The sequence below is a fragment of the Nestor notabilis genome, unplaced genomic scaffold, assembly GCF_000696875.1.
Source record: "Nestor notabilis isolate BGI_N333 unplaced genomic scaffold, ASM69687v1 scaffold4765, whole genome shotgun sequence".
In the NCBI taxonomy this organism is placed as follows: Eukaryota; Metazoa; Chordata; class Aves; order Psittaciformes; family Psittacidae; genus Nestor; species Nestor notabilis.
The window spans coordinates 16,724-44,077 of NW_009929653.1; the positions used below are offsets into that span (position 1 = coordinate 16,724).

General features: G+C 42.6%; 1 protein-coding gene across 1 annotated transcript in view; it reads right to left on the reverse strand.

Annotated features, from left to right (window-relative positions):
- Window positions 1-27,354, reverse strand: part of LOC104406164 (usherin-like) — a gene marked incomplete at its 5' end in the record, with an annotated part of 112,204 nt that overhangs the window by 5,755 nt on the left and 79,095 nt on the right. The window contains 8 exon segments of the mRNA XM_010015079.1: window positions 282-365; window positions 1,747-1,923; window positions 3,705-3,922; window positions 4,489-4,727; window positions 6,006-6,215; window positions 15,693-16,014; window positions 16,973-18,489; window positions 19,306-19,533. Of these exon segments, the coding sequence (XP_010013381.1) occupies window positions 282-365; window positions 1,747-1,923; window positions 3,705-3,922; window positions 4,489-4,727; window positions 6,006-6,215; window positions 15,693-16,014; window positions 16,973-18,489; window positions 19,306-19,533 (2,995 nt within the window).

The following is a 27,354-nucleotide window of genomic DNA, read 5'->3' on the forward strand; positions in this document are numbered from 1 at the left end:
CAGGAAAAAGCATTACATTTTGTAGAAATATATTTACATAGAAAGAGAAGAAAAATATTACATATGTAGAGAGATGATCTGAAGCTGTTCATGATGTAAAGGAACAGAAATCCATCCATGGCAAAAAAAGCACATTACCTACATCGCTCATACCCTAAGGCACGAAGGAATGCCCTGATCCTGCAGTGAGATGCCATCCTGCCTGGCATGCTCTACATACCAAATGTGTACCACAAACACATACAAGGAATAGGTGTGGGGTAATTTCTTCATGTATTTACCAACTCCATCTCCAGCGCTGTACTTGATGACCGGTGTCACGGCGCTCCCTTCATCGGTGATGCAGGTCACCTGAAGCAACAAGGCTGAGCAAAAAAAGGTCAGAAAATGAGGATCAGGCCTGATCAGGGCCTCATAATCCCTTGTACATGTGTATTGAACTTCTAAACTATGAACCATGGCAAACCATACGTAGTCACCGCTATGATGTTGTTCCTCTTTCACCACCCAATCCTCCCTCTTCCAATGCCATGCAACCGGCAACTTTCGGTGCATTCATTGTTTTGCCCTAAATCCCTCATACTCCGCTCATGGCTGATAGAACATTTTATGTTAAGAACGTTTGAGTGAAAAAAAGGTAAGTATTAGTATCACTGCAGTAATCAGGAAGGTAAAAAATACATTTCAAAATCCTTTGACATACAAGAAACTCAATGCTTTAAAACAGAAAACAGTTTTCCTGTTTGGTTTTCCTCTGTTGACAGTTTCCCTGTATCTTAAAGACTGCAAATTCCCAAAGAGAAATTGCATTTCAAACCATGGCTGAATCCAAGAACTACTGACTTTAATTTGATTCAAATGGGAATTGAGGCTTTGGTCTTTTCTGAAGCTGGATTTCCATGTATTTTCCAGGGTGTGGCCCTGAAGGGTGGAATTGCAACACAGCTCCAGGATTTGGACAAGCTCGACCCTCACAATGAGCCAGAGCAGCATCACACAGTCACAGAATCACAGAATCATTAGGATTGGAAGGGATGTCTGGAGATTATCCAGTCCAACCCCCTGCCAAAGGGGCAGGTTACACAGGAACATGTCCATGGCGGGTTTGGGATGTCTCCAGAGAGGGAGACTCCACAATCCCCTTTGGGCAGCCTGTCCCAGTGCTCTGACACCCTCAATGTAAAGAAGTTCTTCCTCCTGTTGAGGTGCAACTTCTTGTGTTTCAGTTTATGGCCATTGCTCCTTGTCCTGTCCCTGGGCACCACTGAAAAGAGTCTGGCACCATCCTCCTGGCACCTGAGGATAATGATGGAGGTACTGATCTGCACTGATGAGATCCCCTCTCAGTCTGCCCTTCTCTACACTAAACAAGCCCAGCTCCTGCAATCTCCCCTCATAAGAGAGATGCTCCGGACCCCTGAGCATCTTTGTTACCCTTTGCTGGACCCACTGCAGTAGCTCCTTGTCTTTCTTGAACTGAGGAACCCAGCACTGGGCACAGTGCTCCAGATGTGGCCTCACCAGGGCCAAGTAGGGGGGGAGGTACAATATTTAAGACAAAGCTTAGCTCTGAGGCTTTTTGTCTCTATCATCTGCTTAGATGCACTTCAGAGTGTGTGTAGAACACTCCTGTGCTCTTAGCTTGGGATGGCTATGGAAGGTTTCTCTTTAGGTTCAGCACACAATGCTATTAATTCAGCTCAATGGCCTTTCACAGGGAGGAGGCTGCAGGAAATTGAACCTGACTTTTGTCAGACGTCCTTGGTAAATACAGCTCCGTGTCAAAGCCGCTGTAGATGCGCTGCCCGCTCTCAGTCAACGCGTACTCCTTCAGGCGGCCGTTCAGTACGAAAGTGCGGCTCCAGTCTATGTGGATGGTGGATAAATTGCTGACAATGGAGAACGGAGCCATGTACCGAGGTGCTGCAAAGGAAGGAAAAAAGCCCATTTATAGTCAACAGGCACGACTGAGCTATACAGCACAGAGGAGATGCTGCATGATACAAGCTCTCTGTTGCTCCCTCTCTCTCAAGTACACATGTATGAGTAGGGACGATACAAGGAGGAAGGAGAAAGCTGCTGTAGCATGACAGCCTTTACACTGAGAAAGCAGAAATCTATCCTTAGATAAAGACCTAGAACTTCCTTTTCTTTTGTGCATGTGGTGCAGATACCAAAACTGAATACATTAAATTCCAGCTTAAGGTGGGGGACAGAGAGACACAGGAGCAAGTTCAGCTGCAGCATGCAGGGCTGTGGGAACTGAACTGCTAAGGAAAGGCCCCAGGAAATTGCCTACGGTAGTCTTTTAACACAAATACATACATGAAACCATGGGGTTTCAGAAAAACAAGTGCAGATGGCAGGCAGAGAGTATATAAACCCAGAACTCACTACAGGGAGGAAATGTTCATCAGAGTTGGGCTCAACACCTTGCTGACAAAAGGCTTCATTTATGTTTGAGGAGGTCCTTTCCTGCGGCTCTGTCAAGAAGCTGCATGCCCAGTGTATGCTGGGTTGATCATAGGAAAGATGCACTTTGCTGCTAACTGCCCATGTCACTAAAGAAAGACTTCCAGGCAAGAGGAAGTAGACATTCAGAGTGACTCAGGAGGCCTTGTGTGAAGAGGTCAGCAAGGCAAGAAAAGCAGGGCTGTGGACCCACTGGGGAGGGGGTTAAAAATGGCTTTCTAACCCTTTATGTCTCACCAGTTCCTTATGAATTTTCTCCATTTAAAAGTCCATTGAGATGCAGTTTAAGAAAACACAGTTTTAGAGATAAGGACTTTTTTCTTCTTTCCGTAGTGATATTGAAGAAAATCTGGGGCTGTTCCACCTGAAATTTTCAGCTAATGATGTAGCAGATACATTTTTAGTAATTACTGGGCAGAACTCCCAAGTGATGCAAAAGGGGTTTTGAGAAAGGGGGTTCTGAAATCCTGAAACGAGACTGTATGATATAAAGTGAACATCCTCTTTGCTCGACCCGGCAGGCTGAGGTGAAATGCCCATCTCACTTGCTATGGAATTGCTCTGCCTACAGCACGATAGATCTTTTTAATAAGAGCTGATGTTAGACTACTGCAAATTCAGTTTTGATGGCAAAATCTATTCTGACTGTAGGCACAGGTCCTGCATGTTTAATTTCCATGCAGACCACCACATGGCCTTAAAATATTGCCTGTGGTGGTCATACAGATAGCAATGAATTCTTCCTTCAGTGTCAACAAGGATCCAATAATTCAGATGACATCCAAGGAGCCCTGGCAGAAGCGTGGCATGAATTAGGACAGGAAGATTGCTCCTGAAAAGAAACTCCAAGTGTCTTTCAAGATCTCCACTTTTCCCAGGGATTATTTATGGCAGTGTATTTATCACTGCACATCGCCCTTCTGGTAATACTCAAACATTCTGTTTTGTTCTGCAGCTTTATGCCCATTTTCAATAAAGCAAAAGGATTCCAGACTCCCAAGGTAGAGGAAGTGATATCAGATGAGGAGCAAAGAAGTACTTTTGAAGGAATGAGCGGTCAAGCCCAGAGCATAATTTCAATGAATATGCAGCAGAGGCACAGGGACCAGGGACATGGAAAAGCAGGTTTCTGGGGACATCATCTTCCACAGAGGTGGAGGAGTCATTTTGGTGCTATGCAGCCCCGTGCATCATAAGTGGGCACTTCTCAGTGAACCATTTCTCATACTCACGCTCCTTTTCCGTAGTGAAACCAATCCATTCCGAGGCGCTGCTGCCAACAGAGTTGTAAGACACGACCCGCAGGTTGTAGGTCGTGTAAGGCTCCAGGTTGGACACGTTGGCACTCTGTCCTTTCCCTGTGTACTTCACCTCAGTTGGGCCAGGACTGCAAGCCTTCACTGCTGGCTGTAGGTTCAGAGGACAAGCCATATACACATGGAGCTCATAGCTGCGAAGAAAGTTGAGATTTAGATTAATGAAGAGCCTAAATAAATGACAGCCAATTTTACATTTCATCCTAATTGCTAACTATTCTATGATTCTATGTCTGGCTACCGGAGAAGAAAATGGACCTGATCCTATTTTTTCTCTTGGAGATTTTGGCCCCAACTCTAAGATGTCTCTGAGCAATCGTGGTTGTATGCAAGTCATACACCGAAACCCTTGATGCCAGTTACCTTGCTGCTCACTTCGGCAAATCAGTGCCTATGTCACTACAGGATGCAGATGCCTCTTTGCTGCAGTTTTGCTTGTAACATTTTGTCTCTGCAACCACAGACTATTAATTACCTCCACTTACAACAGCTCGTCCTCTCCACCTTCATCCTCACCCAATATCCTGCTCAGGAGAATACCATTGTTGCACACAAGCACCTCCAGGATGGTATTCAGGCCACAGACAACATCACCACCAACACAGGGAAGGAGGAGCCACATGGCAATTCCAGCTCATACTGTTCTGCCACCACCTCTAGCTGATGTGCTCAGGCTCGGCTGGGTGGGTTTGGCTCCTACCTGGTGACAATGCCATTGGGTGACTGAGGGGCGCTCCACTGGAAAGAGGCCTTCCTGGAGGACACGGTGCGGATCTGCGGCGGAGGCTGCTCTGAGGGTGGAGCCGGCTGCGTCGTGATTTGGGCCATGGGCCCTTTGCTGCAACAGTTGAAACACGTGCAGGCCTCCACACCGATGGAGTAGGTGGTAAAAGGCTTTAACCCATGTATTGTCTGCTGGGTGGCAGTCCCTTCTGACAGCTATGAAATGAAGAGGGGACTTGTCACAGCTTTAAGCACCACAAGTACTAAATAAGAGTTATGGAGGTGAATTAACTCCAGAAGAAGATGGGCACAAGGTTCTGCATGTCCTTTAAGTCTGACATTAGTGCAGCTGTTGTGTACTGGGAACTCTGCATTCATTTTTCTCCCATTATGAAGTTAAAGGGCACTGTTCAAAGGGAAAGACCATGCCGTCAGTGGCCTCACAGATGCCTTGAGCTGAGCTGTGATCTGTAATGTGTATGTCAACTTGCAAATGTCATTCACAGGAACAGAGAAACAGAAACTTTAAGGAGAAACTCTGGGATATGTGGTACTGAAGCAAAAAGAACTGAATGTATAAAATAGCTCCATGGTAAAAGTCCTAGCAAATACTCATGCGTATCTCATGAGCTTCCTCAGCATCACTACAAGAGACGGCATTGGGCAGAGTGACATGAATGTGCCCAGTGGGTCAGTTTACTCACAGACAAGAGAATGTGCTTTCTGGTAGGTACATCTAAGTTGAGGGCCAGCACGGTGTTACTCTGCATTCAAATGGCCATGGTGCTGGGCGAGCCTGTTAGGAAACTCTCCCACATCCAACAAGGGAGACCTGGCACTTCTGGCAAAGGAAATGGTGCCCTCACTCTGAAACTGCTCACAGGAACTGCTGCTTCACCTCATTGCTGTGGTCATTTGCAGGTACAGCTCCTTAAGCCAAAGAAATAAAGATATGCAGAAAACACCAAGGAGGGGCAACACCTGCTCCCGTTTGGCAGCATGGGATTTAGCAGAGTGCAGCAAAAATTAGGAAGGAAAGAGTCCAGCAAGCAAAGGAAAGCACTTGGTACTTCTTGATGCCAGAGCCAGAGAGAAGCCAGCAGCATGGCAGCTCGGAGGGGATGGAAATGGAGGCACCAACAAGATGAACTTCAGATCCATAGGTTATCCAAAGCACACAATCATTTCCCAATCCTGCAGTTTCCACCTGCACCATTTGGACTGGTGGGACATGTCTTGGAAGTATTTCATTTGGACAGTGCCCCTGAACAATAATTCTGATTCCCACCACATTGTCGCAGCACATTACCACGTCAGAAGTGTTTAATGGTGAGGTTAGTTCCTTGAGAAGCAAGGTTAGGTAAATGAAAGCTCAAAGAGAGCATTGCAGAGCAGTTAACAAGAGTACAGGAGAGGAAGCCAGATTGTGACCAACAGCAGCAGCTTTTAAGGACAAAACTGTCAAAGAACAGAAAGAGCATTAACAATACTCACCACCACGTCAGTCCCTCTGGTATCATTAGAAAACAGCCTATAGATACTGACCACCCCGTTTGGCTTCAGAGGGGGCCTGATGTTCACCACAGCCACTGTGGATGCCACCGTGTCAAAGAGGGGGGCTCCCAGTCCCTCCGGAGGGGCAGGGCCCGTGTGGCAGCGGGACCAGCCGCTGGGTGTCCGTCCTGCTGAGTTCACTGACCAGACCTTTGGGACACAAAACCAGAGAACCTGTTAGGAACTCGAGCCTGCAAAACATCCGTGGTTCACCAGGGATGCTGCTGACACCGAGAAAGACACAGTGCAATGAGTCCCATGCAGAATGTCCCTTGACTGCCGCCCAGCACCAGTGTTGACCCAGCGACTCTCTAACTGGAATGGTTGCTACGTGTAGGGGAAAGAAGCAGATTTCCTGTCTCAGACAGTGTGTGCTCACGTGTCTTCTTCATACCTGGTCTCTGAATTGCCACCGTGCACAGAGGACTCCTTGAGAAGCTGTAATCAGCAGCAGAAGTGCTTTCAAAGACATCTGTATATCCAGTCCTGCCTATTTCTCCCTCCTACACACATTCGTCCTGTATGCAAGCAGCTCCAGTGAATTCAGCCTGGCGTTGTGCGACACTTCAGTTAAATTCAGCCTGACACTGTGAGACACTTAAGTTATCTTCACCTTGACTGAGTCACACAGGCCAAACTCTAGTTACCCTTCAAAACTGGAAAGTTTTACAGGGACATTCCTCTCTTAAAATCATTACAGTATCAGTCACCTGGCAGCATTTTCAGTAACCTGCAATATAAATAAAGCCCACTGAAATGTACAGTTAAATCAGCACCTCTCATTTATTTTCACGACATTTGCGTATTGCATGAGCACAAAGGCAACAGCTTCAGTTCCAAAAGTTCAAAACTGAGCAGCTTGAATTAGGCCTGATTAAAACCCACATGTCTCTGTGAACTATGCCTACTGATTTTGTCAGCTACCCAAAACCAGAGTGATCTGCAGACTACATAAAACTCAGCACTTATTAAACACACTCTCCAACAAATCTGCATGAAAATTAAATTTTGCTTTCATCAAGGAGTGAATAAACATATGGAAGGATGTATAATCTTATTTATCAAAAAGCATTTGTATAATTAAACACGAATATCATAAAAGGTTGCCTTAGGTCGTCATTTGCATGAGTAAGTAATTTGTAGAATGTCAGGTACAATAGACAGAATAGATGGATGCATGAGTGTATAGGGTTAAATTAGGCTCAATATTAGCCAACCACATAGTGATCAATCAGAATGATAGATCTAAATGGCAATACAAGAGGACTGTCTGAGTGATTTTTAGTATAAGTATTCCTTAGTAAGCTTTCGTGTTGAGCAGATCTAACTACGGTAAAACACATTCTTATGTGATCTACTCTGGGCAGAGGTCCTGGGACTATGCCTTAAAAAAAGCAGGAGGTTTAGAAATAAAAGGACTTCAAAGCTGTCCCTGGAGTCCTTCCAGCTTGCAGTATTAAGTTCCAAGACCACAGGACAATCCACAGGGAGCCTGGGGAAGCAGAAAGGCCAAAAAGCACCAACAGTGGCTTTGAAGACTGAGATTCTGCCAATTACGAACCCGAAGTTCCTGCCTGATTCCATCAGCAGCATACAGCACCATCCAGTGAAAGACTATTTAAGTACAGATGATGCCCTATGAGGGCAAAGGACTTTCATTTTCAGTGAAATCAGTCATATATCTCTGTTGTGAACTTTTCATAAAGCAAACTCTGTTGATTTTACTGCAGCAGGTCAAACCTTCTATCTCGGTTCAGTTCCAGCTGCTACAAAGATATACCCACAGTCGTTCATTTCAAGGGGCATATTTCTTTGGGGAAAGAATGAGCCACATATGGGAAAAGCAGCTCTGAGTGTACCACTGGCATTGACTCAGCACTGACCTGAGCTCCAATGCTCCAGTTAGTTATATCCAGACTGTGGCCTTAATGAGCATGGAGCGTAACAGTGTTGGACCTGACCTGTGAGCAAGCTGCCCACAGCAAAACTGAAGGCAATGGGTTACAACAGAGGCTTCTGGTGTAGTACAAGAATTCAGCCTCTGAATGGGACCCCCTAGGAATTTTGGATGGGAGAGGGATGCAACTTACTCAAGGAAGAAAATGCCTCACTGAGGGTTAGATGGAGACACCTTCCCCCATCAATCCCTCTCCTATCGCTGGTGCTTACACCTTGTCTTTCAGAAAATAAGCCTTATTTCAGGCAAACAAGGGCTCTTTCTTTCAAAACACTATATTTGGATATGGGAAAAGGGGATGCTCATCCTCTTTCATATTACTGCTAAGTGAGTAAATGACTCCTCCAGGAGGCAGGTAATGTAGGTTCAATCACAGGTTCCAATGGAGGCAGTCAAGTCTGCCACCCTCCAGAGTGGGCATGCCCAAGTGGATGACCCATTCTTGTACTTGGGGTGCTCTCAGTGCTCCCTTCAGGGCTGTTCCACATGAACACAATGAAATCAAGGTTGACTGGGCAAAGCACAAGCAAGCAGGAGCAGACATGGTTCCCGAGACCAGCCCTTCCTTAGGGATGTAGGGGAGAACTGAGGTTGTGGTCCTTCCCCCAGGTGCCACATGCCTATCCCTCTTGATAAAAGACCAAGGTCATGGCTGCATGTGTGTGGGTCGCACAGACAGGCAAGTTCTGAGTATCTAAACTCTGGGTTTACATTGGCCTAAGATGGATTCCCTCAAGTCCTTCTGCTTCTGCTCAACCATCTGTAAAAGAATGGATGGGTGTAAAAGTATTTCCCTTAGAGAACTGCCATCCAAGTAAATCCTGGTCAGTGCCTGGAGGCTTAGAACAGTAAGTGCCCAGAACTGAGTGCAAATGGAAATGCTGATGTTTAGCCCTTTCTTTGCATGAAGAAATAGGACAGCATGGCAACAGAAGCCACAGTGAGGAGTGACTGTTAAAATCAGAGGTTTGATTATGGTCCCTCAAAAATGGTCACGAATGAATGTTATTGCCTGGTTAACTGAAATTTCATAGTTTGGACTTCTGTAAAAAGCTTTCTGGGCTCACAAAAATGCCTTCTAAATTGTGATATAATCAGCACCCCAAAAAAAATATCTAACTGCAGTCATATAGAAACATAAAGAGTTTTACAGGCAGCTTGTACCTGCTGCTTGTAAGGTAAGAAGAAAAGAGCACACACAAGAAGCAATCACATCTCAGGCATGTATTGAATGGCAAAACACAGACCAAAGCAAGCCAACAAGTTTCTTATAACTTGACTTTCTACATATACAGTCTGCAAAAGCATTAGGTCTGACATCATGGTGCATGGCTTAAGCACCCTGCCAAAAGATGTGCTGCTGTTAATGACTGCACTGTCCCAAGAAAGCCAGAAGAGGGTCCTGAAATCAGCTACACCAGTTACTATTTAAAATGCTTTATCAATCTGCTGGCCCCAGGCCCAGGGTGCACTCTGAAGCGGAGCCAGAGAGGATGGGGGGGAAACTTCTCCATATAGTCAGAGGATTGGAGAATCCAAGTTACAGGTAACTAAGCTTGGGGGTTTTTCCATCACAAACAAGCCTACGCAGATCTCTGCTCCTGGAATAAACCAGCTCCTGGAAAATCAGCCATTGCTCAAAATGAGTGCAGCATAACCTCAAGGTTCATTGGCACAGCAAGAGGGGGCAAAACCTATGAGGAGTAAGAAGGAGAGTGCTGAGAAGATGGCCACAGCCTTAACCGCAGTAAGCCCAGCCTGGTCCGGCTTCGTAAAGCTGAGCAAAAACTCCTTCCACAAGAGGCAACAAGAACACAACAGCCCTCAGGCGTAGATTCAAACATATTATGGTATTGTAGACACTGACAATGGAAGAAGCCCATTACATGACTTACTCCATCCCTGAGCCACAGAGGTTCATGTGCTGTAACAGTCTTGAAAGCCCAGGTTCTTACTGAGGAAGCTACGCTTTAAACTAAAAAAGATGCTTTCTTTCATCAAATTTAGATCATATGTGAAGGTATTTATTCCATACAAGAGGTACTAATGGGAACTGAGGGAAACAGCTAGATACAGGATTCCACAACTCCTTCAACACTGCAGCAGAGGAAAGCCACTAGGAGAAGAAAAGTGATAGTGAGCACTGTGGCCTCGCCATGATGAAAATGGGAAGATGAAGAAGCTGCCAAAATAAAGCACTCAAACTACAATCCCCCCAAAGCACAGAGACAGTGCAGGATTAAGGCAGAAAACACGGTTCATGGCCAAAAGTTACCCAAGACACAACCCTGATTACATGAATCAACCATGGCTGACTGAGCAGTTGTTTGGCAGTGGATGTTGTGTGTGTGCTAACGCCTGCCAGCTCACAATACGCACATCTCAGACCTGGCTAAACCAACGTGATTAATTAACAAAAGATATAAACAACGTGCATGGCTGCAAACACCAGGACGTCCCCAAGTGGGAATCCTCCCTGCTCCTGCAAAGGGGAGCCTTGGGCAGCTGAGAAACACTCCTCCACTGGAGGGGTCTCATTCACCTCTGCTGAAGCATGGCAAGGCAGAAACAGGCAGAAGGCTGGACTGTCTCATTCACCAATTACTAGCTCCATTTGGCTTTGAGCACTGCTAAAAGCTGTAGGGCAGTTAAGTACTGCTGTAGGTTATGGGGAACCTCAAGGTCAGACCAAGCCACCCCTTTCACGTAAGTCATTACTCCTGTGTGTAGGAGTCATGTATGACTTAGGTCTCTGCCCTTAGAGCACCCATGGGCTGCATACACCCATGTCAGTGCTGGTCTTTACTAGAAGGATTCAATGCTGGCACTACTTGGCGCATGCCAGGAGAGACAAACAGTAGCAGAGGGGAGTTAGTACCACTTTCCTCTTTCTAGAGTTATTTCACGGAGGTTGTAAAGGCCCGGCACTACTTTGAGAGTTTGCTTTGGATTTCTTGACTCAATTTGTTCAATTTCTAACCCTACATGCAGAGTTTTCACAGTATAATTCTTTTCCAAGATACCAAGACATTGTAGGGGTGTGTAAGATACGACATCAGTAAGTTAAGAAACAAAGAACCCAACTCTCAGATGTGATCAACCAGCAGGCTGCAAGAAACTTGAAGAGACCATAACCTTGGCTGGTTAAAATTAGAGGAAACCAGAGCAGTTCTCTCTTGCCATCAGCTGCAGCACCCTTCACAAGTCTTTCTTCTCATCAGAAGTGACCACCTTGCAGCCCGAGTAATTTGGAGTTATTTATGCAACATCAGCACAGCTCAGAGCACAAAGCTTGTCCACCGAAATCTAGCATTCAGCATTAGGATAATGTATTCACGTCAGCGTCAGGCAGGTATTAGCAAAGTAGAAAGTTGCAAAAGTGGTTGCAGTTTATGGGTGACAGAGCAAAAAGGCAAAGGGAAGAAAGTATCGTGTGTACTCATGACCACAGGTACAAAAAGGTAGTAAACAAATGTGTGCTTTCTGATTGCCTATCCTCAGATCCATACTTTCCCCTCCTCACCATTATTAGCATCCTTAGGGAGGACATAAACATATAATGGGATAGATTTTAGGTCCAGGCTTCTAGCACTGAGATAATTTGAGCCTCTTAACATTGCAATTCATCTCCACTGATCGAATGCTAATAATAAAACTACTACACCCATTGTGGGGAAGGGAAAGACAAGAGGCAAACACTTTGGGACGTAAACAAAATCACCAAATTCTAAAGGAAGCTCATTTCATATAACATAGTATAACACCAGTAATTAATAAAAGATATAAACAGGTTTAACTCTAAAAGGTAGAAAATTAAATAATTTGTTCCTATGGGTATATAATGAGATAGTTACCAAGTTCCCATGAGAGAGATAAGCAGATATTAAAAGGTCTTTTCAATACCTGTAATGGCTAAGGGCAAGAGCTAATTCAATAGATTCGATCAAAATCACCACTTCTTTCTCCTCTTCTGATTTATTACTCTGGCTGTAGTTAGTCATCACTCATTTTAGTTTGCTTTTCAGCAGTCAGAAATTATGCCTCATAAATAAAAAGATACAATCAGGGAAATCATATCAAGTCATCTACAGCCCTGGAGAGTATTTTCCCTTGGTATTCACACTAACGTCTTTTTAAAGGATAGCTTGCCATGGTTTTGAATATGTCAGAAACACAATTGATGAAGAAGGGCCTTGCAAGAGTGGTGCTGTAGCAATCTCACAAGTAATTCTGGAAGCCCACAAATCCAGTCTAATACCCATATTGAGCTTAATGAACAAAAATATCAAGTTTTTTCTTTGATGTTTGTTCAGTGTTGGTTGTTTGCAACGTTTACACACCTTAATTTAGGATGGTGTTCACAACAGAAACATAGTGCCTGAAGTGGGGCTTAACGAACAAAATCGCATGGTTTCGAAGGCCCTTCTTCTACCAGAAGAAAGGAAGCATCTCGTTCTGCAAAAGGGTATTTAGAGTGGGTATTGTGAAACATATTTCATCAGTGAAACAATGTGGTTATGTCTGCTTCACTTTTCAGAATCTGAGGTCAAGCTCAGTAGCCTAATGCAGGTGTAGTATGGGAATCTCCCTGGGAAGCAGGGAGTGTAACAAATCTTGCAGGAAAAAACACTCTTCCAAACAAGATGAAGAGGGGATAACAAGCAGGGAGTACAAAAAAGAACTACATTTTATTTTATGTCACTACTTTACAGTGCATCTTTCTGTCAAGGACACAAGAAGAAATGGTGAATTAAAATGATGAAAAGGAGCCAGATATGAGGGGTATTACAAATGGGTGACTATCTATTACTGGTCAGTCTGAAAACTGTTTTCACTGTGTTTTAAGCTGCAGAAATCACTGAGCTGTTTGTCAGTAACTAAGAAGCACAAACTGGAGCTCACCAGTGATTTCACAGACAGGCTGATAAACCAAGTGTCATTCTTGTCATCTCTGAAAAGCGACCAAGAGCGCTGGCATATTCTGTGCTCCATGTAGTTTATCCTTCCTTAATCTTCCTGACTTTGCACCTATTTTATCTCTCCGAAGTCAGAATATGATTAATTTTCTCCTTGAGACTCCAAGATAGCGGACTCAAAACTTATTTTTCGTGGTATATTTTGGGATATTTCCTAGACCCTTCACTGGGCTGCAGTAACTGGAGTGTAAGAAGCACACTTCACAAGCAAGAGGGATGCTATGCCTCCCACAGCGGCTGTCTTGGTGCACCAGATAGTCCTCCCAGAGAATAAACCTTTGCAGGAAGCCATAAAACTTTCTGAAAAGGGACAATCCTACTATTTTTATTTCTTTTACATGTTCTGTGCCTGCCAAATGGAAATAAGGATGTGTCCTAGACCAGGAAGACATTAAGCCATTAATCTAAAGAAGCTACCTTAAGTACACCATTAAGCACAATTGTGGAGGAGTGACACTGCACTTGGATGGAAATCACACCGTACTGAGTGCTCTGCTTTGCAGAATAGCACTAACTGCCACAAGTTTCTGTTCAAAGGGGCCTTTCCTTAGCCGAAAACACAGGTCTGTCTCTATATGTTGCTATACCATCCTCAATAATTCCTGAAGAGGGCCTACACTGTTTCAAATATATTCTAGGAATCAAAAGATTACACTTGCAAACTCATTAAGGCCTCATGAGTTACAAAATCAGGTGTTTTTTTCAGGAAATCATGCAATTGCATCTGTTCCATACAGCTGAGGATCTCAGGCAGCATTCCAACAAACACACAAAAGGCCAGATGCTCTAGAAAATGAAAATATCTAAATCTATGAATAGACAAAGCTCTAAGTAATTATTTCTGAGTATGGGACAGTGGACACCTTAAAAACCCACTGAAATCTAGCAGCTGCTAATATACTTGTGCAGGTTTGGCCCTTAAAAGAGTAGAAGTGCTTCCTTGAACGATACTGACCTAAATATTTAGGAGGCATAGTCCCTTTGACCACCACGAGCTTCTAAAGTCACTTCATTATTTCTGAAAGTGCAACTTTTGCATCTCATCTTGCCCTAAATATTCAGCTGAAGTTTCCAGAAAAAAACCCTCAAAACACCTAAACTCCCAAATCCTGACTTCAGATCCACAGATCAGGGTTCACTGAACTAAATCTCAGTATCTCCAAAAATGCTGGAGAGAGTCCCATCACAGCACTTTGATTTTATCTGCATTCTGCTGGAGGGAATTCAGTTGCATTTAAAGTTTTATGTCCAGCAAACAAGCCTCAAATGCAGAGACAGCAGAATCAATATCCAGTTTAAGTGAAATATAAATCTGGGTTTCATCAGCATAATAGCAAAAGCCAAGCCCTATACTTATGAATAACTTTTCTCACAGGCAAGATATAAATTGTCAACAATGGAGTGGCTCACAATAGATCCCAGAGGGCTGCTGCAAGTGACATAAGAAAAAGACAAACATGTGCATGCAGAAACCTCTCACGGTGAAATAAATGACCACCAGTAAAAACCAAACCAAACCAAACCAAAAATAACCCCCAAAATTATTTAGGGTCCCCTTCAACAACTCAGCCTGGTTATGGAGTAGAACCCATAAAAGCAAAGTCTTGAATACAGCATGATAAACCACAGGAATCTAGTCAAAATCTAGTTAAAAACTTTGGCTCCAGAAAGTCTCTGTGGTATAGCTTCCAAAAAACCAGCTTCTGACTGAGGTAATTGAAAGTTGGTGCAACTGAGAACATCCCCCAGCCAATACAATCTCACAGCCTACAACTTCCAACTTGGGAAGTTCTTCTTGATCTAAGAAAGATTCCTAACTAATAAGAAAAGCTTAGGTCTGCTACAATGCTTGATGTCTCCTCGGTGCTGTCTGCGCTTGTATTCACATTCTTCACAGATCCTGTCCAAAGTAGCAAGATCTGGTCTAACAATAGTTCTGCTGGAAGGAAACTACAGTAAATGGAGAGCAGACTTCACACTGTTGTGGCCAACAGATGGTCCCTACACAGGCATTAGAGGAAAGCTGGGAGAAAGAACATGAAATCTTAATATTTATTCATGGTACTGTATGATATAAAAATGGTGATAAAACATGTGACTTTGATGTAAGAAGCAATTGCAGGTGAAAGAATGGCAGAACTGATCTCCTTGGTTTATATTAGCCTCATAAGAAAAACAGTAGTAAGAATACATATGTGCATGAGAGGTAACACCAACCATCAACAGCAAATTCGCTTTTGAACCACCCACAGACACTGCTTGTGATCCTAACATCCAACTGAAAAAGAAAACAACCCCCGTCCCTCTTGATGTAAACTACTTTAAGATCAGAAAATAAAAATTAATTCATAATAGACTGGGGGAGGATGGAAAAAGAAAGAAGAAGCTGCTTTGGGAGAACCAGAATTTCACACTACTCACATAAAGCTCTGGAAAGTACACAAACATTTAACAGACAAGAAACACAGGCACTTATGATAAGCTAAAGGAAAATGAATGCTGAATGAATGCACTGCTTGCACAAAATGATTTTCAGCTTCTCAACTGTTTAAAAGACATTAAAAATAATCATTCAGGTTTCACAATACTATTAACGTTAGAAATGAGATGTGCATGCTCATTGTAAGTGTAAAGTAAGGTTCTCAAAGTGTACTGAAATCATAATCAGAGCTGCTAAATGGCTTCAATTCCCACCTGATATTCGTATTCTGTGTAAGGCAGCAGCTTGTCATCTTTGAAGGAGTTTGAAGAACCATTGTAAACAAGTGCAAGGTCTAAATTCATGGGGGCTTGAGACGTCCGCCTTCTGTACAGTTCGTAGTACAAAATCTTCCCATTTGGCTGCTGTGGGCCAGTCCAGAGGATGGAAGAAGTGGTCTGGAAGCCCCCGGCTGTGGTCTGTACTTCAATGAGAGGGGCAGGCTGCACCGCCGGGGGTGCCTCCAGCGTCTGCACCGATGCCCACTCACTGGAGGCACAACCCAGCTCTGTGCAAGCTTGGAGCTGTACTTCGTACCTTTGGGAACATAAACCAGGAACGACGTGATTAAAACACTGCAAATACAAACGTAGGATGTGTGTGAGATCTGGAGGATTTCTTTATTTCTCTTGATCTTTGGTGTTTTAATGGGAAAACAAGTTGTATGAATGCACAGATTAGAGGTTGTGCCTTGGTTAGCAAAAACCAAGAACACTGTCTTCTGTTTTTCATTTGTTTGCTCGCTTTTTTCAGAGCAGAGTTACCATCTGCAGGAGCCGTGATCAAAACAATTTTGATTTTTATATTAATCAAAATGATGATTCATTGGAGGAGATTATTTGGGTATCATTTGAGAGCTATAGGTCTTTATTATTCTTCTCTCTTTGGATTTAGATTAGTTATATGCAAATAGTAGACAGACTTATCAACCATGTAACACACACAAATTATGCCTACACAAATATAGAAGGAAAGGTCAGGTAAATAGTCAAGATAAACTTGAGTGTGTTCCTTCTGTAGCAGAGTCCAGTACCCTCTTTTAAAGTTTAGCTTTCACTTAAACCCAAGTTGCTTGTTTTCAGCTCAAGGGAGCGAATGTCCCAGTGTCACTCCATTAATCTTAGCCCAGCTACACTGTGAATGGGCTAGCAACAGGCCTTTGGTTTCCCCACCCTGAACTTTGTCAGCTAAAGCCCTATTTACTCTTGAATGCAGACATCTCACAAGATACACAAGTACAAGAATGCAGGTTTTGGAGTCTGTAGCAGAGTGCTGAATTAGCCCTTGTATTAATTACAATCTAAGTCAATCCTGTGCACTTCATCAAGATGATATATAGTTGGTGTTACAATAAGTTAAAAGAAAAATCCTGGTTTTAGCATGTTCTTTTTAGGAAACAAAACCCCATTGTCCTGACTATCTCTTTAAACAAGATGGCTGAGCTGCCAGTCTACCCTGCCACATTTATTCAACAAACGAGGTCTTCCAGCCTTACCTACTGTATGGTTGTAGCTCTGCCACGATGTACGACCGTCTCAGAAAGGAAGCATCAGATGTATCAAAGTCAACAGTTTTCTTGCCTGTTTCAGCAGGCTTGTGGATTGAGATCGTGTAATTTCTAATGTCACCATTTACTTTGATGGGAGGGTCCCAGGCCACCAAAATCTCCTTTGAGGACCATGCCTGCAACCTAGGAGGCACCATCCCAGATGGAGCAGAGGGGTTGGTTTTTATCTGAGCTGATGGGCTGGCCACACTCCCTTGACTGTTATTTGCAGTGACAGTGTAGCTGTACTCCATGCCTGGCAGTAGGGTGAAATCAAGGTACCGAGTTTCCAGACCTGAGTAAACAAGTACACCATCCCTCCTTAGGTCATAGCTTGTGATTTTACCATTGGGCTTAGCTGGAAGTTTCCATGTGATTTCAATTGACTCTGAGCCCATGACAAGCAGCCTGGGAGCTTCCATATTCAGTGGTGGAGCCTCCATTGTCGTCACTGACTGGGATACACTGGATGTGCAGCCCCCTGCAGTACAGGCAACCAGTGCAAAATCATACTGTGTGTAAGGCTGTAGATTAGAAACCAACATGTGCAAACTTCTGCCAGGATAATACTCCTCGTTGTTTAATTTCAATATGTACTTGGTGATGTCTCCATTTTGTATTTGGGGAGGTGCCCAAGATGCATTTATCTGAGTGGCACTGACAGCCTGCAGAGATGGTGGGTCCACTAGGGCGGGAGCTGCTTCCAGTGTCTGTATTGTAGCTGCTTCACTGGTAGAGCAGCCTCCCATCGTACAGGCAACTATCGCATAACTGTACATTGAATAGGGCAGTAAGTCTTCATCCGTGTAGTTGTAAGTAGCAGCATCAAAGCTGAAAGGATAGAGACCATCATTTTTCAGCAGCCTGTAAGACTGAAGAATACCATTGGGCTGTGCTGGGGAGGCCCATGAGATAAGCACTTTAGGGGGGCTAACTGATGCCAAGGATAACCTGGGGGCAGCAAGACCTTTTGGGGCAGTTTGACTGGTCTTTGCCACTGTCCAGGAGCTGTCAGTGTAGCCTGCTGCATTCCAGGTCCGTATTTTATATTCATACCTCGTCCAGGGCTGTAAACCTTTATCATTATATATGAATGTATTACTTTCAGTGTTATATTCTGTAAAAACAATTTTATCCTCTTCTGTTGTTGCTCTGTGCCCTGCAGCATTTTCTTTTGTGCATCTGTGAATAACTTCATAGCGAATTATTTTCCCATTTGGATTAATTGGCTGCAACCAGCTCAGTTCAATGTTGGTAGCATTCACTGCCTGGATTACAGGTGCCATCTGAGACACTGGAGGTGCTTCATCTGTTCGGATGGGCTGGGGTGGAGAACGGGTGCAGCCTGCTGCATTGCAAGCCTCCAGCATGAGGGTATAGAGAGTGTATGGCTCAAGGCGCCTGAAGAGGAACTGGCGAGATAAACCACTGTACTCCAGGTTGTCATCGCTGAAAATGTTGTAGGTCTGGTGAATAAAGAAACAAAAAGGTAAGAAAAAAAGGCAGAAAGGGCAGAAAGTAGAATAAAAGGGGAAAAAATACATAAATCAACATTTGTTTGTCAATAACCAGTAGATGAGACACCTTAACCTTTGCAATAGGGTAAAGAACTATTAAGCAGTGATTCAGAAACTTCCTTCCTTCCTAGTGACCATCAGCACACAGCCAGATCACTGATACAAAAGGAATGTTTTGATCCAATTTCCATGATTTTTCATTTTGGATGCAGTAATAAATCACTTAGTGACAGTTTTCATTATATTTGTTTGTTATCAAGTTTCATTCCAAGGCTCTCGTGGGCCAGCACAAAGCTTCCTGTAGACTCACTCTGGAGAAAATCTCTTAAGAAACCCCCCACCAGTATAAACCCCTCTAGTTGCAAATATTGTAGGTAAAGGTTTACATTCAGTTGCAACCACTGAGCTAAAAAAAGTCCCAAATTTGAGAACAACATTCTGTCAAACTCAGGTTTTCTAGAAACACGTTTCAGTGCATGTCTGATCTATGCCAAGCTCTCGTGCGTAGCTTTCTATACATTAAATGAACAATTTGGTTCACAGTCATGGGGTAGCACATGAATGCTCATACTCATTTTAATATAACCACAAGCAGAGAGTGCTCACAGAGGACCTTGTGCTTACATAGGACTTCTGTCTTATTTTAAAGTATAATGCTTTGGACTGAGTCCTTTTCAGCACAAAATGTTTTTTTGGGTTTTTTTTTTAATATTCAGCATTTCCCTTCTGTTTTATGACCAAGTGAAGTGTCAAGATGAAGATTACCTTAATCACACCATTGGGTTGCGAGGGCTCTGACCATTTGAGCAACAGAGCCCTGCCGTTTTCTTTCTTTTCCACAGTGAAGTTGCTCAGGCCACTGGGTGAAGCTTCCAACGTGCGTACAGATGTCCAGGGGCTTGAAACCTGCCCGGCGTTGTTTACAGCTACGACGTGAACATGATACGTTGTGAAAGGTTTCAATCCAAATAAATGAGCCTGATGCTTTGTTCCCTGAAGCAAGAATACAGATGTTTGAGTTAGTTAAAAAAGTCATCAGCATCTGTGGTTTATGTCACTTGGAAAATGGGGTCTCAGCTCTGGGTTGCTTCTGACCGCCTTGCAGAATACCCATCTGGTTACTGAGATTTCTTTTTTTGGTGGCTTTTCATAACTGAACCTCAAAAAGGAACTCTTAGGCTTTTAAAGATTACCTATCATTATGGTAGAGCCTTTGGAGCTGGCTCGTGGGGAGTCCTGCACAGTCCAAATCTCAGCTAGCAAACAACTTAACAGTTCATTCAGCATGTGTCCGAGCTTTGCTTAGTGAGGATGGGAGAACACGGTACCCTGAAGTATTCAATGTATAAACCTGTGATATATGAGTGATGCCTGCCTCTACAGAATCCTTACACATCTTGTGTGTAGGCATGACATTTGAGAGGCATGCCGTCCTGTTCTAGCTGCTTAGAGCATTGTAATCTCCATAGACAACAGTGTTTCCAAGAGCACAGTTTTGTTTCCTTCCTGAAAACAAACCCCTTGAAAGCAAGAGGGGGAGAGGGAGGGAATAAGCTGGTTCCCATGTTCCTGCTTTGCAAAGATGTCAGATGAGATCTTTGAGGGTCATGAGCTAAGACAACTGTGGGGCAACCTGCTGACTTACAAAGAACCCTCCCTGTTTCTCCAAGTTGGAGGAAGCAGCCATACTACCGATGGGGACACAAGCAAGTGGGTGAGCCCCTCCTGAGTGCCAGGGCAGAGACTGGCTGGGACGAGCATGGCTATCCACGAATCCCACTGGGCTCTGCCAGGGCTCTTCCTCTATGCCAGACCACAGCTCAGCACAAGGGCGTGCAGGGGGATGCAGACAGAGGGGCATCAGCCATGGCCAGAAGGGGTCACTTCAATCGCAGCTCATGCCTTTATCCAGGTGACTCCAAACAGCATCTGACACAGACCTGAAACCAGCCGGATATGAGGTAAAAGAAGCCTCATATCGAATTCCAATCTAGGCAGGAAGGCGATGCAACTGTACTGTTATTTACTATTATTACTGCCATGAAAGACACCATGTCCAGGAAAGAACAGGAGTAACACGTTTCATCAGGATACTGTTCAGATTTGTCTCAGCGGAGGAGTGAGGAAGAAAGGAGTTCAGCTGATCACAGCTATATTTAATCTCAGTTTTAGTTATGCTTTTGCATTAATTATATGTATCTCAAGAAAGGGAGTGCAGGAATTCAGGTTCCTGAAGCAACAGCTCCAGTCAATTTCCCTGTTTCAGTAAGTCATATTAAGTTGTTAAATGCTAACGCTTCCAATTGTTTAATATTTAAACATTTGTTAAGCTATCAGACTCAGAAACAAATTTTAAAGAAATATTAATTTATTTTTTTAAATATTAAAAGTTAGAGCATAAATATTTAAATAGTTATTTCCTCACAACAATGAGTTAGTCTTTTAGATAAATATAGCACAGCATTTGAATGACCATTATGAATATTAAATCTGAAGATGCCACAAGTACAGATTATAAACATACTTTTCTGATAAATGATTCCTTTTTCTGTTAAACAGGGCAAACACTAGCAAGATTAATAATGCAAAAAAGTATAATTCTTTGTTAGGAATTCCCAGTCATTGCTGCCAAAAAAGCATAAGCTCAAATGCAAATAGCAATCACCTCGAACAGATTATATACGAAAAAGCTCTGGCTGCTCTGGGACATTTAGAGATATCTTTTGTCATAAGAAACATGGAAAGCATGTGGGCTATAAAGCAAAAACATATGTATATTGTCAATAGCAGCACCTGTTCAATTACAGTTTATTTCAGTATGGAGAATTTAGTTCAGCCCCTAGATGGCAATACTATCAAACACTTTTTGTAACACGAGTACTTAATGATTAACAACGTGCGTTCAGTCATCCAACATACTCAAGGCAGCCATTAAAAAAATAACAAAACTGATTTCATTATAGATTCTTTTAATAAACATTTATGGCTTAGATCCTTGAAAGTGGAAGCGTTCAAACTGCCATAGCCCAAAAAACCTATACAGCCGAATGTAAAATTATGAACTGCGGGTTAAAGAACAGAGCTCAAATTGAAGTTCATGCTTAGCATAAAAATCTGGCATCAGAAATTATGTTGGCACAAAACATGATTAAAATTAGCTTTACAATTGGATGTAGTCTGTATTAATAGTTTTTATGAGGACAGTTATCTATTAGGTTCTCAAAACAGAACTTTTAAAAGCCTAAAATTTACATCCATGGTTTGGGGGTAGAGATGGGAGGAAGGGAGCACACAGCACTAAATTACTGCCCCCGAACTGCTACACAGAGGCTCTCTGAAGATAGAGATGCATTCTAACATACATCATACAAAAAGCAATAGCTCTGCTTTCTAATCAGCTGCATCATCAGGGTGGGCTTTTGTGACAGCAAGGCTACAAAGCACTTGATTTCTTTTCTTAAACAGAAAACGGGCATAGTTTCCATCACCCTCTACTATTTTCCCACTAAACCCCAAGATTTAATTATTTACGATCCTCAACACTATTTGAAATGAAACAAGGATGGAGGGATTTCCTTGCCTGCAGTTCATCATGTTCTCTGGAGACTGCTAACCCATTCCTTCCAGGGATGGCTTTTATCCCTGGCTCCTACAGATACTTCTTGAAGAGCAAACGGTTTACATGTATATTTTCTTTCGTTTGGTTTTGAAGTAAGCTCAAGGGACGCACTCCCAGAACAGAGAGCCACGGTTTCTCCTCCTGCACTGCTGCCATTGCCATTTGTGAATTTGCTCAGCTCAAAGGCTGATGCTGAAAAGAGGATGGATGGCAGACTCAGCGCTTCATTTTAAGCATTACTTTATGACATCCCATGCCCCTTTCAGCCTAGAAATACTGTTCTGCTGGAATGGCCAATTCAGAAGAGCAAAATCTACCTTGCATAGGAGAGCACTGTAACCTTATCCTCAGCGGACAACAACACAGCCTTAAACAGGAGCAGAATCAAAATCACTGCCTGGAATATTCTCGCAGTCTTTGTCTACAAAGCCATGAACTCATATATCCCATGTTTACACACTGCTAACAGTCTGGATCTCATTCACCACTAAAAGCAAACCAACAAAATAAAACTTTAATGTGAACATTAAGATGTTCATAGACTGTCTGACTATGAAATCCAATGGACAGCAAGCCCATGCCCTCCTTTCTCTGTTTCCCACTGCAAAGTCCCACCTATTCAGTCATTAAATTAGGAATAATCCACCAAACACTTAAGTTTAAGACCCACCCTTTCTATGTAAACACTACAGAAACGGCCAGTCCCCTTCCCTTGTGCAGCCCTGACAGCACCACCACTACTCCAGGGAGGAGCGCACCTTTGTTTCTCCTGTGTAAAATGCTTCCAGTGGAAGCACAGGCTGTTAACAGCCACAAATAAACTCCCCATCTAATTCTGCTCTTCAAACTGTAAATTGGGATAAAAGTTATTTAAAGTAAAAATCTTGTTTTAACACATTTTTCAAAACAAGAGAACATGAATCATGAATAATGTATCGCTCAAGATTTGCTTCCGATTGCACTTTTTGTTTGTTTATTTTTTAATTCATGAGCACAGAAATCGCTTAAAGTCTGGAAACAAATTAGCATAGTCTTTCATGCCATTCAAAGCCAGCAGCATCCATAATGCAAGGTGCCTGCCTGCTTTCCTCCCTACCTCTTGGCCTTCCTCCTGGGCATGGGCAAGGCTGTGCAGCCTTCAAGGTTCTGATGATTTTACACTGCCTACTGTGATTGCTTTTGACTACTTGAAGTGCCCCTAAGGTGGCAAGAGGGTCAAGAGGTCTTTGTAGGTTGAAAATGATCAAAAATTAGCATTGATCTGTAGCTGTCAATAACACTCTGCACGGGCGGACTCCCTGCACAAATGTTTAAACTGCATACAACTACACAACCTAGTCATCTTTGAATCTATCGATCTGATGAAGCAGCACTTTCCAGTGGTGTTGCTCTGGGCTTTTCCTCTTTTTACCAAGGCAGGCCAGCTTACCCAGCTTCCCAGGTCTCAGGGCATGAGTTCAAAATGTGACAGATACATCAGAAGATCTCTGAGCCACAGACGAGATGCCCAAAAGGGAGGTTGAATATCTGTTCCTTCTCCAGGGGTAATCATCAAAACTCAACGAGTCATCGCCAGTCATGTTAAGGTTAGGCTTTGGTTTCTTCTCTCTTCCTATCTTCTCTTCTTACACTAATCTCTATTTGGCAGGTAGCTGGCTCATTCTTTCTGTGAGTCTCTAACCTCAATGCCATCAGACACTACCACACTGCTAACAGTAGTAGTAGCAGTACAGGGATTCAAACCTGTTCTTTCATAACCCACAGATATAAATGATGGGAAGATAATTCAGTATGACTTTCCCTTGTCTACAGAGGCAGAGATGCTGAACCCTCCCTGGGCAAGGAAGGAGAAAACGATGGTCTCCTGGCAGTCAGAATGTTAAATCCAACCATCCTCCAATGCCAGTGTTCAAATTCTCCATCAAGAAAGTCAAACAGATTCTTCCACAAATGACAGAAGTGACAGGAAATGCTTGAGGTTTTACTAAGATACTCAGTTTATCCTCTCCTTTGTTGTTATCCTCTTGTCCACTTCCCCATCCAGTCCAAATTCTTTACATTTCTGCAAAGCTCTGGGAGCACTTCCACCTTGACTCTGATGTTCACTATTTCTTACCCCCTGCCTTCACTCTAAAAAGTGCACTAAGTTCAGATTCAGATGCACTCCCTAGCTTGTCCTTAGGTTGTTTTCCTTCTCGGGCTTATATCATGCACAGTGTGTCTTTTTAGTTTAAAAAATCTATTCTACTCTATTCCTAAAAACTTATGCTCAGATTCACAACGATATAACTTATGGATATATAAGTAATCTGAGTCCCCTCCTGTAGTTAGTGTGGACTGGAATATAAATTATTCCCATCTTAGTACTGAAAAATCTCAAAGGTTAGCCAAACAGAGGCCAAAGTGTTCTTCATTTTACCAGAAATTACCTTGCCTAGAGGTGACCAGAACTCCCATTTTTACCAGAAATTGATTATTTATTATTTATTAAATGATTTATTTATTAAATGATTTATTTTCCTTCCAATTTGTGTAAATCTTTTTCTTTTTTTTTAAATTTCACTCTTAAAAAATTAAGAACTTTTCATTTCATTTTAGAATTTAAGAATTGCCTTTCAACACATGTTTTTCATTTATGAGCATTATCATACGATTTGATATTAACCAACAGGCCTTCAATAGGAGGAAGCTGTACCACACTGGTGATAATTTTTATGGTGTATGTATAATAAGAAAGGTATCTTGGATCTGGTGTACAGAATAAAATTTTTTGGTTTTCAACTTTAAGAATGTTCTTGCAATTTATTTCTAAAACCAATGGTAGCTTTGACATCAACATCAGACAACACTGATGTGACTCCATGTTCCTGTCCTTTCCTAAGAGTACCATACTAGCAGTTACTTTTAATAAGAACCCCGTTTCACACAGCACATAACTGAATCATCTTCTTCGTGACTAGTCCTACATGGGCCTGTGGACTATACCAGGGAGAAACCTTTAAAAACAGCAGTAATCTAAGTTTAAAATGTTTGGCAAACAAACAACAACAATTAATACCTGATATAGAACTATTACATTGCAATTCATTTCCTTCCTTTCTGACAGAGCAGGTAAGGAACTGTGAATTGCATGCAGCTGAATCAGTCTCACCAGGCATCAGCATCCCAGCTTTGACTTGAAAGCAAAACACCACAAAGAAAACTAGCATGCTTTGCACATTAAAATGAAATCAAGTACACTTAGAAAGCCACATTCAGTCAGAGTGTTGGTCTTTGGGTAGCAGTGCACTTTCAAACTGCCAACAGTGTCGCGCTTTTGCGACTCCTCTCCTTTCATAATTATTTAAAATTCATCAAACATTACTGAATGCCACTTTCTCAAAAATGTATTCTCATCTGTATTTGTCTAATTTGTGCTAAGAAATACTGAAATCCAAAAAGAGATTTTTCTGCATGTCTAAATAGATCAAATAAACCAAAATATCAATGACATGACATTCCACTATAGACACCATCTAGAGGACAATGTCAACATGTTTTCCTAACATTAATATTTTATTTCTAACAACACTCACAAGACCTACTGTATAATAACCCATAGTTTTCCACCTTCTTTCTCCCTCCCCCCCCCATTTTTCCACTTTAAACCATGTTTATTGCTTCTTCTCATGAGAAAGTGATGGTAAAGGAAAGCAGCAGCCCTCTTTATAAACTAGACACCTCATGGGACTGTATCTGAAATAAACAGTATTCAATTTTTACTTCAGATTCTGCCTGTCTTATTTTGAAGAGAAAGTTAGTCTAGTTCTTTATATCTAAGAGAAAGCAAAAAGTATAATTCAGGTTAAATGAGGACAGCAGATTTAAACTGACCAAAACCAAAGCTCGGGGAAAACAGTTGCATGCTTTGCAGAGAGCTGATGGGAGTGAGAGAGGATAGAGGAGATGCATCAGCAAAGACTTTACGGTATATGAAATCCAGCATCATGCCAAAACAATGGCAAACCCGTTAGGATTGAGTTGGGATGTTTTTGTGGTGTTGCAAATTCACACACCGAGTAATTTGGAATCTGCATAAACTCATAAAGGCATTGCAGCACTTGCAATTCGTTGCGTCTGCCTTGCTCACAGGGGGAATTGGAATGAATGATCCTTCAGGTGGAGCTTTATAAACTGGGACAGAAATGTGTCTTCAGGGAAGGTAAAAAGCTAGGGAAGACAAGCACACAAACTGGCTGAGGTTTGGATCTCTACATCACAACTAGTGCACTCATACAGCTGAACTCCAGGAATATGTTTAAAATAAGTACCACACGCAGTGCTCCTGCTGAGCAGCAACTTTCCATCCACTATTCATTAACATTTAGGACCAGCATTCTTCTCATGTGTTTGTTCTATGATGTTGTCTGTCGGCATGGCAAAAGAAAGAAAAGACACTGCTGTTGTAAAACAGCAGCTAGAGCCTAAGGGCTCAAACCTGCAAATGGTAGGGGGTACATCCCTTAATATGAAGCTTTAGGGGGTTAATGTTAAACTTTTCCTAATGCCATAAACCGTATTTTCCATTTGACATATTGGCTGATGGCCAGAATGAAGTTAGATGCTTTTGTGAGAACAAAAAATCTGGACTACCACATCCATGCAGTCGGTGTCTTCTTAGTCTCAAATAGGTTTAATTTCCTTTTCTCGCTATGTCTGGATTGGCAGATGTTTTGCAGAAGGGCTTCTGTCATTTTAAACCAAGGCAATGAAATTGGGGATGTTTTTATTATCCATAAATATATATTATTTATATACCTGAACCTCTCAACTCAAGGTATCTTATGGCAATTGGTTTTGCTTTGTCGTAGAAAGAACATGCCCTTGTCATTATCAAATGTTTTGGGTTTTGGTTTAATTTGAAGTTTTGTTTTCACATTGCTCCTCTATGACATTTGTGACTCTATATATCTCTGCCATAAACCGCCTTCTGCATCTCCTTTCAAATTATGTCATATATGATATTGTGAAGGAAAGTGGCTCTGAACACTGTAAAACTTCCCCAACCTGATCTTAAAATGACCTGACGGTTTCTATTTTCAGTAGAATCTGAAAGAGAGAGTCTGGTTGTGGTGTTGGTGAAAACAGAGGGGGGAAACCCCTTATTTTTCCCCTATAAAAGCTATTGTTTTCAATTTTTGCCTTTGTACAGCTCA